Genomic DNA, 14,836 nt, shown 5'->3' with positions numbered 1-14,836 from the left:
TTTATATAATCTTGCCTACTTGCCATCCTGATATATTTTTGATGTGTCAAGGCAACCACATAAATGTTAGGACTTGTTGATGCATTGAATATCACTTCCATCTAAACTGAGGCAAACTACTGTACATAAATCATACCCCGCTACCTTACCCTTCTACACTGAACAAAAATATAAATGCAACATGTAAAGTGTTGGTCCCATATTTCATCAGCTGAAATAAAATATCCCAGAAATGTTCCATTGGCACAAAAAGCTTACTCCTCTCAAATGTTGTGCACAAATTGGTTTACATCCCTGTTAGTGAGCATTTCTCCTTTGCCAAGATAATCCACCCACCTGACAGGTATGGCATATCAAAAAGCTGATTAGATAGCATGATCATTACACAGGCGTACCTTGTGCTGAGGACAATAAAAGGCCACTCTAAAATGTGAAGTTTTGTCACACAACACAATGCCACAGATGTCTCAAGTTTTGAGGGAGTGTGCAATTGGCATGCCGACTGCAGGAATGTCCACCAGAGCTGTTGCCAGAGAATGTATTGATAATTTCTCTACCATAAGCCACCTCCAACATTGTTTTAAAGAATTTGGCAGTATGTCCAGCCGGCCTCACAACCGCAGACCACGTGTATGGCTTTGTATGGGCGAGTGGTTTGCTGATGTCAACGCTGTGAACAGAGTGCCCCATGGTGGCGGTGGGGTTAAGGCATGGGTAGGCATAAGCTATGGACAATGAACACAATTGCATTTTATCGATGGCAATTTGAATGCACAGAGATAACGTGGCGAGATGCTGAGGCCCATTGTCGTGCCATTCATCCGCCTCCATCACCTCATGTTTCAGCATGATAATGCACGTCCCCATGTCGCAAGGATCTGTACACAACTCCTGGAAGCTGAAAATGTCCCAGTTCTTCCATGGCCTGCATACTCACCAGACATATCACCCATTGAGCATGTTTGGGATGCTCTGGATCGACAACAGCGTGTTCCAGTTCCTGGAAATATCCAGCAACTTTGCACAGCCATTGAAGAGGAGTGGGACATTCCACAGGTCACAATCAACAGCTCTACGCAAAGGAGATGTGTGGCGCTGTATGAGGCAAATGGTGGTCACACCAGATACTGACAGGGTTTCTGATCCACGCCCCTCCTTTTTTAAGGTGTCTGTAACCAACACATGCATATCTGTATTTCCAGTTAAGTGAAATCCATAGATTAGTGTTTAAATTGACTGATTTCCTTATATGAACTAAAATCTTTGAAATTGTTGCATGTTGCGTTTATAGTTTTGTTCTGTATTTTTTACCTGATATACACATCCAACAATGCTAAACATTTCCAAAACATTCCTTTATTATAAATAAAGTATTTGTATAAAAATGTGCATGCTTAAACCATGTCATTAACAGATTTTACAACTCAAGGCTACGATTTAGTTAGCCGATACAGACAGACTCATCTTGTAATGCAGGTCAGACGACATGAGACAAGAATTTGAAATCTTCACAACCACAAAATACGTACAATTAGAATAACAACTAACAAGGTTGATCCCAACAATGTATTTTTAAATGATCTTTTAAATTAGGTTTCGTTTTCCTCTTCTGTTCACCATCCTCTTTTCTTTAAGTCTCTTGGATGGTTTGTTTACTGACCATATATATTTTTTTGTCTGCTTCTAACAGGCCCATTAGCTCTGTCTGTGAACATGAAAGAGCAGACATATTTATTTTGGCTGCCACCCTCTCAGACATCATTTTGACTCTGATCAATATCAATGTCTCATGCTTGTTTGAAGGCCCTGTCATGTGTGAATCTGACACATCCAAGTCTGCATGTGGAATTCCTCAGTAATCCTCTATTCAGAGCTTCTCTCTTCAAATGGCATGGTTGGTGTAGCTGACATACGTTGTTTTTGATGATGGCACTGTAAAGACAAAGAATGGAGATGTTAGTTTCCTAGAGGGTAGTGATTCCCTCTGTACTAATTGTATTGCTTGCATTCCTTCCCTCAATGCATTACCCCATAACCGAACAGTCTTGATGGGAATGTTGAGGCTACCATGGCTTTCTACCGGCGACCTAAACTAATACAGTTGGCTATGTGAGATTATTAAATCACTCACAATGAAGTTGAATTTTCCAGATGTATTCATGTATTAATTGGAGAAATTGTCCATACATAGGAAAAAAGCAACAAAGTTTTAGAGATCAAACTGTGCAGTCAGCACAATCGTGATAAGTAAACAACCGGATGCTTGCTTGCCTGTATGAAACTTCTGCAGACGGGCTCAGAAAGGCCTTTGATGTCTAAATCCGAGTGATGAACAGTTTTGCCTAATCAGTTCTCAGGTGTCTTTTTAACTATCGTAGATGAGAAAATACAAAACATTTTCTACAAGCTGATTTCAACAAGATATCTCAGATACTGCAGCTGTAGCTGAGGAACTGCGCTTGATTTTACTGTATGTAGAAATTCCAAAGCCTCTTGCCAAGCCTGTGTTTGAAATTAACATAGGCTACACAAAAATACAATTATTGGTAAAAAAAAATAAATGGGGGTGGTTGTATAATACAGTGGTTCACAAACTGTGGGGCGACACCAACAAGAGGGATGTGAACTGTTTGTGTCATGAAAAGTGCTTGTGCCCATAGAAAGAGACAGGAGAGGCGCGGGATGTTCACCAATGCTGGAAGGCAGGCCTGAGTGACAACGTTTGGCAACTCCTGGCATAATATGTTAAGAAGGGGATCAGATCACATCTTTATACTCACTGCTGGCGTCCATGCCCTCGCAGAGTTCGGTCTTCACCTCTCCGTTGGGTCGCTCTGAGGTTAGCTGGGACAGCTTGCTGGTCATGGTGGCGACAGTGACAATGGCCTTGAAGCTGCGCTTGCGCTTGGGTACGTTCTGCTCTGGGTGGAAGATGATGATGTAGACCTTGGGCATGTAGAGCAGTCCCAGGGAGACGGAGGCGCTCAGGCTGAGGGAGACGGTCAGCGTGGCTGTCTGGATGTACATCTGACGAGACACACATGGAGGGGGAGAGAGAGATCAGTCAATGAGTCTGAGGTGCTTCAAAGAGAGTCCTTGGAGGGGAACCTGTGTGATCCCTGACACAGCATCTTCTATCAATCCAATCATATTGCATCACATTTTAGATTTGATTTGGCATGACACAGAGTGCATGCACTTTACCCCTACTTACATGTACAAATTACCTCAACTAACTCGGTTCCGGTACCCCCTGTATATAGCCTCATTATGAATACTGTTCATTGACTACAGCTCAGCGTTCAACACCATAGTTCCCACAAAGCTAATCACTAAGCTAAGGACCCTGGGACTAAACATCTCCCTCTGCAAATGGATCCTAAACTTCCTGACGGGCCACCCCCAGGTGGTAACGGTGGGCAACAACACATCTGTCACACTGATCCTCAACACGGGGGCCCTTCAGGGGTGCGTGCTTAGTCCCCTCCTGAACTCCCTGTTCACCCACGACTGCGTGGCCAAGCATGACTCCAACACCATTATTACGTTTGTTGACGGCACAAAGGTGGTAGGCCTGATCACCGACAATGATGAGACAGCCTATAGGGAGGACGTCAGAGATGTGGTAGTGTGGTGCCAGAACAACAACCTCTCCCTCAACGTGAGCAAGACAAAGGAGATGATTGTGGACTACAGGAAAAGGAGGGCCAAACACGTCCCCATTTACATCGACTGGGCTGTAGTGGAGCGGGTCAAGAGTTTCAAGATCCTTGGTGTCCACATCACCAACAAACGATCATGGTCCAAACACACCAAGAAAGCCGTGAAGAAGGCACGACAACACCTTTTCCCCCTTAGAAGACTGAAATGATTCGGAGGGCCAAGTCTAGGTCCAAAAGGCTCCTTAACAGCTTCTACCCCAAAGCTATTAGACTCTTGAACAATTTATCAAATGGCCACTTGGACTATTTGCATTGACCCCCCCCCTTTGTCTTTATTCTGCTGTTACTCGTTGTTTATTATCTATGCATAGTCACTTTACCCCTACCTACATGTACAAATTACCTCGACTAACTTGCACCCCCGCACATTGACTCGTACCGGTACCCCCTGTATATAGCCTCATTATTGTTATTTTACTATGTTGCTTTTTTACCATAGTTTATTTAGAAAGTATTTTCTTAACTCTATTTTCTTAAAACGGCATTGTTAGTTAAGGGCTTGTAAGTAAGCATTTCACGATAAGATCCACCCCCGTTGTATTCGGCGCATGTGATGACATTTGTTGTGATCTGATTTGTATTTCGGCAGGTGCTCTTTCCTCAGAAGACTTATTGTCAGTTTAATAGTGAGGTCTATTGAACGTACTGGGATCAAACTCAAACCAACCGTATACAACCAAGTTGCTGTTCACTTGTTATGCACATGGAACGTTCAACTCACGGTACACTATTACACTATTCAGGTTTCTTATAACCACTTAAAACAAACTCATCTAACCACCGACAACCCAAGTGAAGTACCCCGACCTCATGCACACACATCCAGTCTTCTCCCACCTGCTAAGCGGAAACAGGCATTACAAACTCATGTTTCCTTGACTTCTTTCCAATGTCACAGTACCACAGTGCCTGTCAAGAACCGCTGACGTGAACACGCCTGCACCAAACAATCCTGCTAAGAGACCACCTGAGTCGTCATAGCAACAGGCTTTAGAAACGTCAACACAACTAATGGCCCTCTCATTGAGCGGTAAACCGACAGTGAGAATTCTCAGAGGGCGTTTGCTCAGCCATATCTGTACAGTTAGAGTGTGGTAGAGAATGAAAAGGAACTGGCAGATGGCACAGCTCCCTTGAGTCTAAACATCTCCACAGAGGAAGCCATTCCATCACACATCAAGCTATTATTAGGAAAATGTCTAGTAGACATCTAAGCATAAAGCCATTTAGAGGGCCTTTAGACAAACATCTAGGTATTTTTTATATAGTGACAAAAAAGCTTATATTACTCAATGTTGGCCGTAGATTTCAAGGTTAACCATACTGGAGCACAAACATGAAGCCATTTCTTAACCACTTATAAAGGTGATAATATTACCTGTAGCCAGCTGCCAGTACTCATGGCTGCCGGTACTGTTTAAATTTAAGGTGCAATAGTTTTGATACAATACTTTTGAGCTGATATTCTATAAAGAGGAGCAGGTACTCAAGCAGTAGAAACATTGAGGTGCCGGTAAGTTAAGCACCATCTGTGGCTCAAACCCCTTATCATTCCCTAAGGTTATCTTAACTGAATCTTTTGGCTACAGAGTGTTTTCCAGTGAGTCACCAGTCGGGGCTGGTGGCAAGTCCTAGTTTGAACCAGTTCAACAGCCTCTTTAGATCTATAATAAGACTAATGGGGTGGGCTTCAAAAGGCAAGAGCTGAGGAACGATCACCCTCGCTTTTAGGTCAGCTAGGAATCTGGGGCATGAAGCTCAGTGACATTTACCACCAGAGACTGGCGATGTGGCCATGGCAGAGAGAGAGCCTGGCTATGTGGCAATGGCAGAGAGAGAGAGCGTGGCGATGTGGCCATGGCAGAGAGAGAAGAGAATGACTACTACCCACATCACAAGCACATCATGGTCATAAGCACACTGTTTGTAATGGTAGTGGGGGGAAATGGGGAGGAGTCTAACTGAAGGTACTGGTAGGTATGGGTATACTGAACATAGGTATGAGGATGAGATTTATTTTTGTCATAATGTCATTAAACTGGACGTCAGTCTTCTGCTATGAAAAACAACAACATTATGATGCTGTATCACAGCCTATCATACACTCAAAAAAATGATGGGCTAAAAACTACCCAATTTGGGTTATTTGGTAACCCAGTGCAGGTTAAATAGTGGACAGAACACACACTGGGTTGTTTTGACCCAGACAGTTGTGTTGTGTGAATAACCAAACACGTTGGGTTGATGGGATGACCTAAACATGGGTTAATTTAACCATCAGTTGTTGTTTTTTTCACCAGCAGTTGGGTCTTTTTTTATGTAATCCATAGGTTATTTTTCAGATGGCGTGGCCTATTACGGGTGTGGCTTTCATATAGTTATTTTTGGCCACTCATGGAAGTAAATGTAATTCCTGTTCATCATGTTAACTTTCTACACAGCAATTGTACATTTTCCTATAATATTTGTGTGTGTAGTCTACAGTCTGTCTTTTTTAAATCCAGTTTTTCAAACCATTACTACATTAAACCATCTTTACTTCACTCCATGAATTACCATATTTGACTTTTCTTTTTTGTGAACAACGTTTTTGTATTTTTTTGTTAGTATGTATGTGTTGGGCTTTATAGATTGGTTATTTGTGTATGTTGGGGTTTAGCTGAAATTATTCTTTACAGAGTCAAGTACAGTATTTGTCCAAACCTCAATTGTTCCTTGATTAGCGCCATTCATTCTCACTGTAGATCATTTGAATGTTATAACTTTTATTATGCATTGGTGAATTGGGAGAGAGTGGGGTGATTGCCATCTAAGAGCCAACATATTTTTGTGCGGCGGTGTTGCCTGCCAGTAGTAATCGTCTTGGATTGAGATTCAAGGAGCAATCATTAAGTAACATACCTGATGCAACACATTGAATATTTACATTCATGCACTTCAAAATTAATTTTGTAACTTTTTCCCAGAAGCATTTAACTGCAGGGCACTCCCACATCATATGAAGGAATGTGCCTGCCTGATTTAGGGGACACAGTGAACAGTTGGGAGCAATTTCATCGTAAAACCTTTCTTTGGTGTTAAATAAAGTCTGTAAACATATTCTGTTCCAGTTAAAGGGTTGTTCAAATTCACTTAGACCTGTGGACCATACTTTTTTAATGGATAACTCAGAATGAGCTTATCAAAAGTTTATATATTATAGAGATCAGGCCTTTATGGAGCCCAGATAATTTAATGTGTATGTGCCTTTCAAATCTTGGAATGTTCTCAAACCGTTACTGTCCATGATATCGGCAGGTGTATGGATTCCACATTTGTACCATTGGGAGGGATGCAAAAGGCTGCCCTCCTGATCGCAAGGTATTGCTAGCGCCTGGAAATATATTTCAACGTTTGGTTCGGATAGTCCTTCAAATCAAATCAAATTTGTCACATGCGCTGAATACAACAAGTGTAGACCTTACCGTGAAATGCTTAATTACAAACCCTTAACCAACAGTGCAGTTCAAGAAGAGTAAAGAAAATATTTACCAAATCAATTAAATAAAACATAAAAAAAAAAAAAAAAGTAACACAATAGCATAACAATAACGAGGCTATATACAGGGGGTAGCGGTACCAAGTCATTGTGCAGGGGTACAAGTTAGTTGAGGGAATTTGTACATGTATGTAGGGGTGAAGTGACTATGCATAGATAATAAACAGCGAGTAGCAGCAGTGTACAAAACAAATGGAGGGGGGGTGTCAATGTAAATATTCCGGTGGCCATTTGATTAATTGTTCAGCAGTCTTATGGCTTGGGGGTAGAAGCTGTTAAGGAGCCTTTTGGTCCTAGACTTGGCGCTCCGGTACCACTTGCCGTGCGGTAGCAGAGAAAGCAATCTATGACTTGGGTAACTGGAGTCTCTGACAATTTTAAGGGCTTTCCTCTGACACTGCCTATTATATACTGTAGGTCCTGGGTGGCAGGAAGCTTGGCTCCAGTGATGTACTGGGCTGTACGCATTACCCTCTGTAGCGCCTTACGGTCAGATGGCGAGCAGTTGCCATACCAGGCGGTAATGCAACCGGTCAGGATGCTCTCGATGGTGCAGCTGTAGAACCTTTTGAGGATCTGGGAACCCATGCCAAATCTTCAAATCAAATCAAACTTTATTTGTCACATGCGCCAAATACAACAAGTGTAGACCTTACCGTGAAATGCTTACTTAAAAGCCCTTATTAACCAACAGTGCAGTTCAAGAAGAGTTAAGAAAATATTTACCAAATAAACTAAAGTAAAAAGTAACATAACAACATAACAATAACGCGGCTATACACAGGAGGTACCGGTACCGAGTCAGTGTGCGGGGGTACAGGTTAGAGGTAATTTGTACATGTAGGAAGGGGTGAAGTGACTATGCATAGATTATAAACAGCGAGTAGCAGCAGTATACAAAACAAATGGAGGGGGGGTCAATGTAGTAGTCAATTTGATTAATTGTTCAGCAACTGGGATATTAGTGCATCTACTGAGGTCGGATTGAATTGATTTGAGTGTTCTGTTAACATTTCTAGCAATGGTTTTATTTAAGGAAGGAAATCTATCTATTCCCAAATATTTAAAATGGGAAACTATTAGGATGGAGACCTCCATCGTGGTCTTGAGAGGCATTAGGTAGGGCATATTTGGCTCCAGTCAAAATGTTGTTAATCATTATGAATGAATTCAATTCAGTTTCAAATTGTTCACAGAAAGTATGTTTTTTTGTAAGGAAATATTAAAGCGCCATCTTGTGGCTCTTTAAGGAGATTCTGATATAGAGTATGTAGCTGGCAGTAATAAGCATGATGATCGGGGCTGGTGGCAAGTCATATGCTGAATTTCTATTTTCTTGATTAAATAAAATAAAGGAGTAGATAAGAGTACGAAATCGATTCTGGAGAATGTTTTGTGCTGGTTTGAATAGAAAGTGTACTCTTTTGCTTTAGGGATATGAGCTTACCAGGCATCAATGAGGTTGTAATCAGAGAGTATATGTTGGAGAACCTTGGTTGCCTGTAGATTGTAGTTGGTCTTATTAGATTTGTCCCCAGAATGGCATTCATGTCTGTCCCAATAACCAGTTGGAATTCAGTTAATTCTAACAATATGCTGTTCAGAGAATCTACAAAAATAAGATCATATAAATTTGGAGCAGGCACATTAATAAAGGCCATTTTCTTTCCATTATGGATACATTTAAGGAAAGTGATTCTGCCTTCTTGGTCTTCGCCTTTACCAAGGATGGGGATTTTGAGTTTCTTATGTATCATTATGATTACACCCTTAGTTTCGTTTGGGGATGATGAAAAAGCAGATAGTCTGTTTAAATAGTTCTCTGTTTTATGCTCTGTTTTATGTTTTGTGTTTTGTAGCAGGTGTGTTTTCTTAGAGCATATCTGACCTTTTCTATAGAAAGCTTGACCCGACTTTCAGTATTCTGCCAAGCAGGTCTGTGATGTGATATGATATGTGTAAGCTATCACAAATATATCAGCTGTTTTGCTCTTTTCACTACTATCAACTTATTTTTCTAGCTTTTTCTAAAGTCTCTGAAAGTGGCGATTAGCTTTGGTCCACTGCATATCCCGTTCTCATACGCCTTGAACTTGTCGAAAGAAAGTCGATAAGAAAAAACGTGGCTGTTGCCTCCATCCATAGCTATCACTTAAGCTCCAGTTTTATATTCCCTGAAACGAGAGGTTGCCCTGGGTCACATGACAGAGAACATATCAGTTTTCACTGAGAAGATGGGGTGAAACTTTACTTTCAGCAAATGTGCTCTTTCTCACAGGTTCCAGGACAAAATGCAAGGCATACTAATACCAAACATGACAGCTTTTGATTAACTAATCATATTTTGGCATTGCTATACTTTATAGGGCTTTGAAGAGTTTCCCAGCATAATGTAAATTCATACCATAAACTCGATGTCTCTCTGCCTGGCGCTCAGACGGATTGGGGTTAAGCCCTTGTGACAGACCAGCATCCTGTCCAGGTGGTGTACTTGTACCTCAAGCTGCCTCAGACTACAGATCCAATAACAGAGGACAATCCTATACTGAATCATACAGTGCATGGAGATGAAGTCTAGTAGGCTACTGCATGAAACTATGAAAGCCGAAGACGAGTAGGCTAATGGATTTATGGGGAGTGGATAACCTAATTAGTCCATGTCTGCCATGAACCTGAACAGGCTTTTAGAAATGTAATCTCTGCACACTGGTGACATTTATAACAACTTACTTATGATAGGAACCCAAGTCAGGATGTTATGTAAATTCGGATGAGGAAACAAAGTAACTGAGAATAACCGTCTGAAGGATCATGCTTATGAAATTGTTTATGGACATATATTAGGCTTAGTCATACACACGATAAATGCAATGCACCCCTTACAACATGTGAATATTGACATTGAAGCGACAGCATAAGCTCAAAACAACAATGTTTTCTGTAGCCTCTTCACTCCGGGAGACCTGTACATTGGATTGGTCTCCCGTCGCTGAAGGCGACATCCCGTATCCACAAAAACATATTTACTAGCCCTCTAGTTGACCTATTTCACAGAAACTTTTCCCGTCACCGAGGGCAAATCTATAATCCAGAATGCTTTACCAGTCATTTCAGGGTATTTTAATCTGAGGGATAAACAACCAATAGGGTGCAACCATAAAAACATTAGTGGGTGCAACCATGACAACTAGTAGAAGGTGGGCAATCTCAGCCATGGAATGTGCACTCGCCCAACACAAGGGTATTACCTTGTGATGAGAGTTGAAGTGACAAGCATCTGTTTCTAAAATGACAAGAGCTGGGGCATTTATCCAGCTTGATCTGATCAATGAGAAAGACTGTTAATCATGGTCGTATGCTATATAAGCATTATTTTATATATTTTTTCAGGGACACCAATCATACCGGTATTCTCTATGGACATTTAACCATGTGTGTCAGTAATTCACAATTGGAATAGGACTGCTGGAGGGGTGTCTCTTTTTATTTAACTAGGCAAGTCAGTTAAGAACAAATTCTTATTTACAATGACTGTCTACCCCGGCCAAACCCAGACGACATTGGGCCAATTGTGCGCCGCCTTATGGGACTCCCACTCACAGCCAGATGTGATTCAGTCTGGATTTGAACCAGGGTCTGTAGTGACGCCTCTTGCATTGAGATGTAGTGCCTTAGACCACTGCCCCACTCGGGAACCCTAGACAGTGCAACTCTTAGGACAGTGCAACTTAAGCGGCATTACTTTTCTGAAATATGAATAGGCTATTATGCTTTGTTCCCCCTTTTTTCCAATTCCACAAATATAGAGTTTGATATGTGGTGTTTTGCAGTGATTTCTGTAGAGGTGATTTTTCAATGGCCAGTGAGGCTCGTTAATTCTCTAAAGATTAATAAGGTAGTATTCTACACTGTTTAACTTCTCTAGGGTAGGGGGCAGCATTCGGAATTTTGGATGAAATGCATGCCCAAATTAAACTGCCTGCATCTCGGGCCCAGAATATATGATATGCATTTGGATAGAAAACACTCTAAAGTTTCCAAAACTGTTAAAATAGTGTCTGTGAATATAACAGAACTGATTTGGCAGGGGAAACCTGAGAAAAATCCATTCAGGAAGTAGTTTTTTTTGTGGTTTTGTAGTTTTCTATTTAATGCCAATACAGTATCCATTGACTTAGGACTCAAATTGCAGTTTCTATGCCTTCCACTAGATGTCAACAGTCTTCAGAAATTGTTTCAGGCTTGTATTCTGAAAAATTAAGAAGTAAGAGCAGTCTGAATGAGTGGACCCTGCCGGGTCACAGAGCTTTTTCCTGCGCCAGACCGAGAGAGTGCGTTTCTTGTTTACCTTTTAAATTGACGACGTTATTGTTCGGTTGAAATATTATTGATTATTTAGGCTAAAAACAACCTGAGGTTTGAATATAAACATCGTTTGACATGTTTCTATGAACTTTACGGATACAATTTGGATTTTTTTGTCTTCCTGTTTTGACTGCGTTTGAGCCTGTGGATTACTGAAGAAAACGCCCGAACAAAACAGAGGTTTTTGGGTATAAAGAGACTTTATTGAACAAAATGAAAATTTATTGAGTAAATTAATGTCTGCTGAGTGCAACCATATGAAGATCATCAAAGGTAAGGGATTCATTTTATCTCTATTTCTAAATTGTGTAACTGTTCTACCTGGCTGGCTACTGTTTGTAATGATTTGTCTAGTGGGCTATGTTCTCAAATAATCGTAAGGTATGCTTTCGCCGTAAAGCATTTTTTAAATCTGACACCGTGGTTGGATTCACAAGCAGTTAATCTTTAAACCTATGTAAAATATGTTTTGTTTTCTGAATTTTTATAATGAGTATTTCTGTATTTGAATTTGGCGCCCAGCAGTTTCACTGGCTGTTGAAGAGGTGGGACGCTATCGTCTCACGTGCCCAAGAGAGGTTAAGACCTGGAGAGCTTTTCTGTCTTGAGGCAAAATCATCAACCATCAATCTATTAATAGGTGGTGAGTTTTATACATCATGTTCAGTGCTACAGTGAGGACGTGCAAGATGGAAACTTGGAGTTGAATTGTGAATTATTCTTGACACAACAGAATTCCAGTCATCCACTGATTTTGTCACATCTGCTCCCGCTACGCCCTCTGGTGTTCATCCGGTGTCTTCTTGACCTCCAGTTACTCCCCATGTACACTCTCTCTCTCTCCCTCTCCCTCTCTGTGTGATTGTGTGGTTGGAGACAGGTGTGCTGGAGTCAGAGCAGATCCCTACCAGCTGCAACCTGTTCCATAGTCAAGACCTCAACAAATACCACTTCCACCCTGCTGGATTGTAATCTCTGCTCAGTCAGTTCATGACTCTAGACATTTATTATTACTCAAGATCCTGTTACTCTGCTGTGCCTGTTTCCCTGCCTGACACCGTTTATCCTCTCATTGCAGTTACCGCTCTGTCTCTGGCATCTGTCTCCTGTTCCACATCTCACCACCCAACTACCTTGCTCTGGATTTTACTCACCACCACTACTTTGGATTCACCTCAGGACCTGTTAACCCTGTTCTACTCAGCTAACTCCAACCTCAGTCTCCACATCTAGTTTTTCTGCAACTCATCCGAGCTACCCCGGATCTGCACTCCATATCTCTCTGTGCAACAATACATATTTTGGTTCATTCATCACTGTTTCCTCATCTGAGTCTGCTCTTGGGTTCCCCTGTGTCGTTCCGCTTAACAGATTTTATGATCCTGTAGGTTTATGCACTGTATCATTCATTCTATTAGCATATGTTTACACTAGGTACTGTAGAAGTGGGATTGGTGCATCTATTCCTAAAGAAGGGGTGACAGAAAAGTCAATACCTTTAGCCACGGCTGTGTTTCTTACTTCAGAGTTAAGCAGACACAACATATTACATATCAAATAATACAAAAAATAATAATAAAAGATCAAGGTGTTGGTAATGTTTCTCACAGCCTCTGTAAACAACCCAGCCGCTGTAAACAACCCAGTTCTGTAAACAACCCAGCCACTGTAAACAACCCAGCCACTGTAAACAACCCAGCCGCTGTAAACAACCCAGCCGTTGTAAACAACCCAGCCACTGTAAACAGCCCAGTCTCTGTAAACAACCCAGCCGCTGTAAACAACCCAGCCGCTGTAAACAACCCAGTCTCTGTAAACAACCCAGCCGCTGTAAACAACCCAGCCTCTGTAAACAACCCAGCCTCTGTAAACAACCCAGCCACTGTAAACAACCCAGCCACTGTAAACAACCCAGTCTCTGTAAACAACCCAGCCGCTGTAAATAACCCAGCCTCTGTAAACAACCCAGTCTCTGTAAACAACCCAGTCTCTGTAAACAACCCAGTCTCTGTAAACAACCCAGTCTCTGTAAACAACCCAGTCTCTGTAAACAACCCAGCCGCTGTAAACAACCCAGCCGCTGTAAACAACCCAGCCGCTGTAAATAACCCAGCCGCTGTAAACAACCCAGTCTTACCATGCATTGGAGGCTATATAAAAACAACCAAATATGCTACATTACTGTCATGGTTTCTGTGTTGATCATTAGTAACGCCTTAATTGTTGCAGACCAACCATTGTTTCAAGACATCCCAAAAACTGTAACGATGTGACAGAACTTCACAAGAAACTCACAAGAGTTTCCTGAACTCACAAGAAAACTGTGCTAATGAGATCTGGCCCAAAAATAGTGGGGAAGAAAACAAAGTCTTTCTTCACTCAGCTACTCAATTTAAAAGACTGACGCAGCTTTCAGTAAAAAACTTCAATGGAAAAATCCCTCTTTGAAGTCATCCATCTAGCAACCTATATCCAGCAACCTATCTATGGTAACCTTTGAAATCATCCATTTAGCAGCCTAACTACGGTAACCTTTGAAATCATATGAAATTGTCCAGTTTGCTGTAGAATTTGGACCAATTGAAAGTATTGCCATGGGATTTTCTAGGTCGTGATGTGTGGCATGACACTGACTGACAATGTGCATTGTAGGCCTAATCCTATAGATGGGTTAGCTGACAACGTCACGAAAACGATGAGCACGCTTCAATGGGGCAGAAGTTATTATTACTCAAGATCCTGTTACTCTGCTGTGCCTGTTTCCCTGCCTGACACCGTTTATCCTCTCATTGCAGTTACCGCTCTGTCTCTGGCATCTGTCTCCTGTTCCACATCTCACCACCCAACTACCTTGCTCTGGATTTTACTCACCACCACTACTTTGGATTCACCTCAGGACCTGTTAACCCTGTTCTACTCAGCTAACTCCAACCTCAGTCTCCACATCTAGTTTTTCTGCAACTCATCCGAGCTACCCCGGATCTGCACTCCATATCTCTCTGTGCAACAATACATATTTTGGTTCATTCATCACTGTTTCCTCATCTGAGTCTGCTCTTGGGTTCCCCTGTGTCGTTCCGCTTAACAGATTTTATGATCCTGTAGGTTTATGCACTGTATCATTCATTCTATTAGCATATGTTTACACTAGGTACTGTAGAAGTGGGATTGGTGCATCTATTCCTAAAGAAGGGGTGACAGAAAAGTCAAT

General features: G+C 41.6%; 1 protein-coding gene across 2 annotated transcripts in view; it reads right to left on the bottom strand.

Moving 5' to 3' along the window:
* Positions 1 to 1,336: 1,336 nt before the first annotated feature.
* Positions 1,337 to 14,836, bottom strand: part of grm8b (glutamate receptor, metabotropic 8b) — a 185,674-nt gene continuing 172,174 nt past the window's right edge. For both annotated transcript variants that reach the window (XM_071405520.1, XM_071405519.1), the window contains exons 10-11: positions 2,781 to 3,027; positions 1,337 to 1,932 (exon numbers count right to left, since the gene is read on the bottom strand). In XM_071405520.1, the coding sequence (XP_071261621.1) occupies positions 1,883 to 1,932; positions 2,781 to 3,027 (297 nt within the window). In that variant the 3' untranslated portion in view covers positions 1,337 to 1,882. The remainder of the gene's footprint in view (positions 1,933 to 2,780; positions 3,028 to 14,836) is intronic.

The sequence above is a fragment of the Salvelinus alpinus genome, chromosome 6, assembly GCF_045679555.1.
Source record: "Salvelinus alpinus chromosome 6, SLU_Salpinus.1, whole genome shotgun sequence".
NCBI lineage: Eukaryota > Metazoa > Chordata > Actinopteri > Salmoniformes > Salmonidae > Salvelinus > Salvelinus alpinus.
This window is presented reverse-complemented; position numbering and strand designations above follow the sequence as displayed.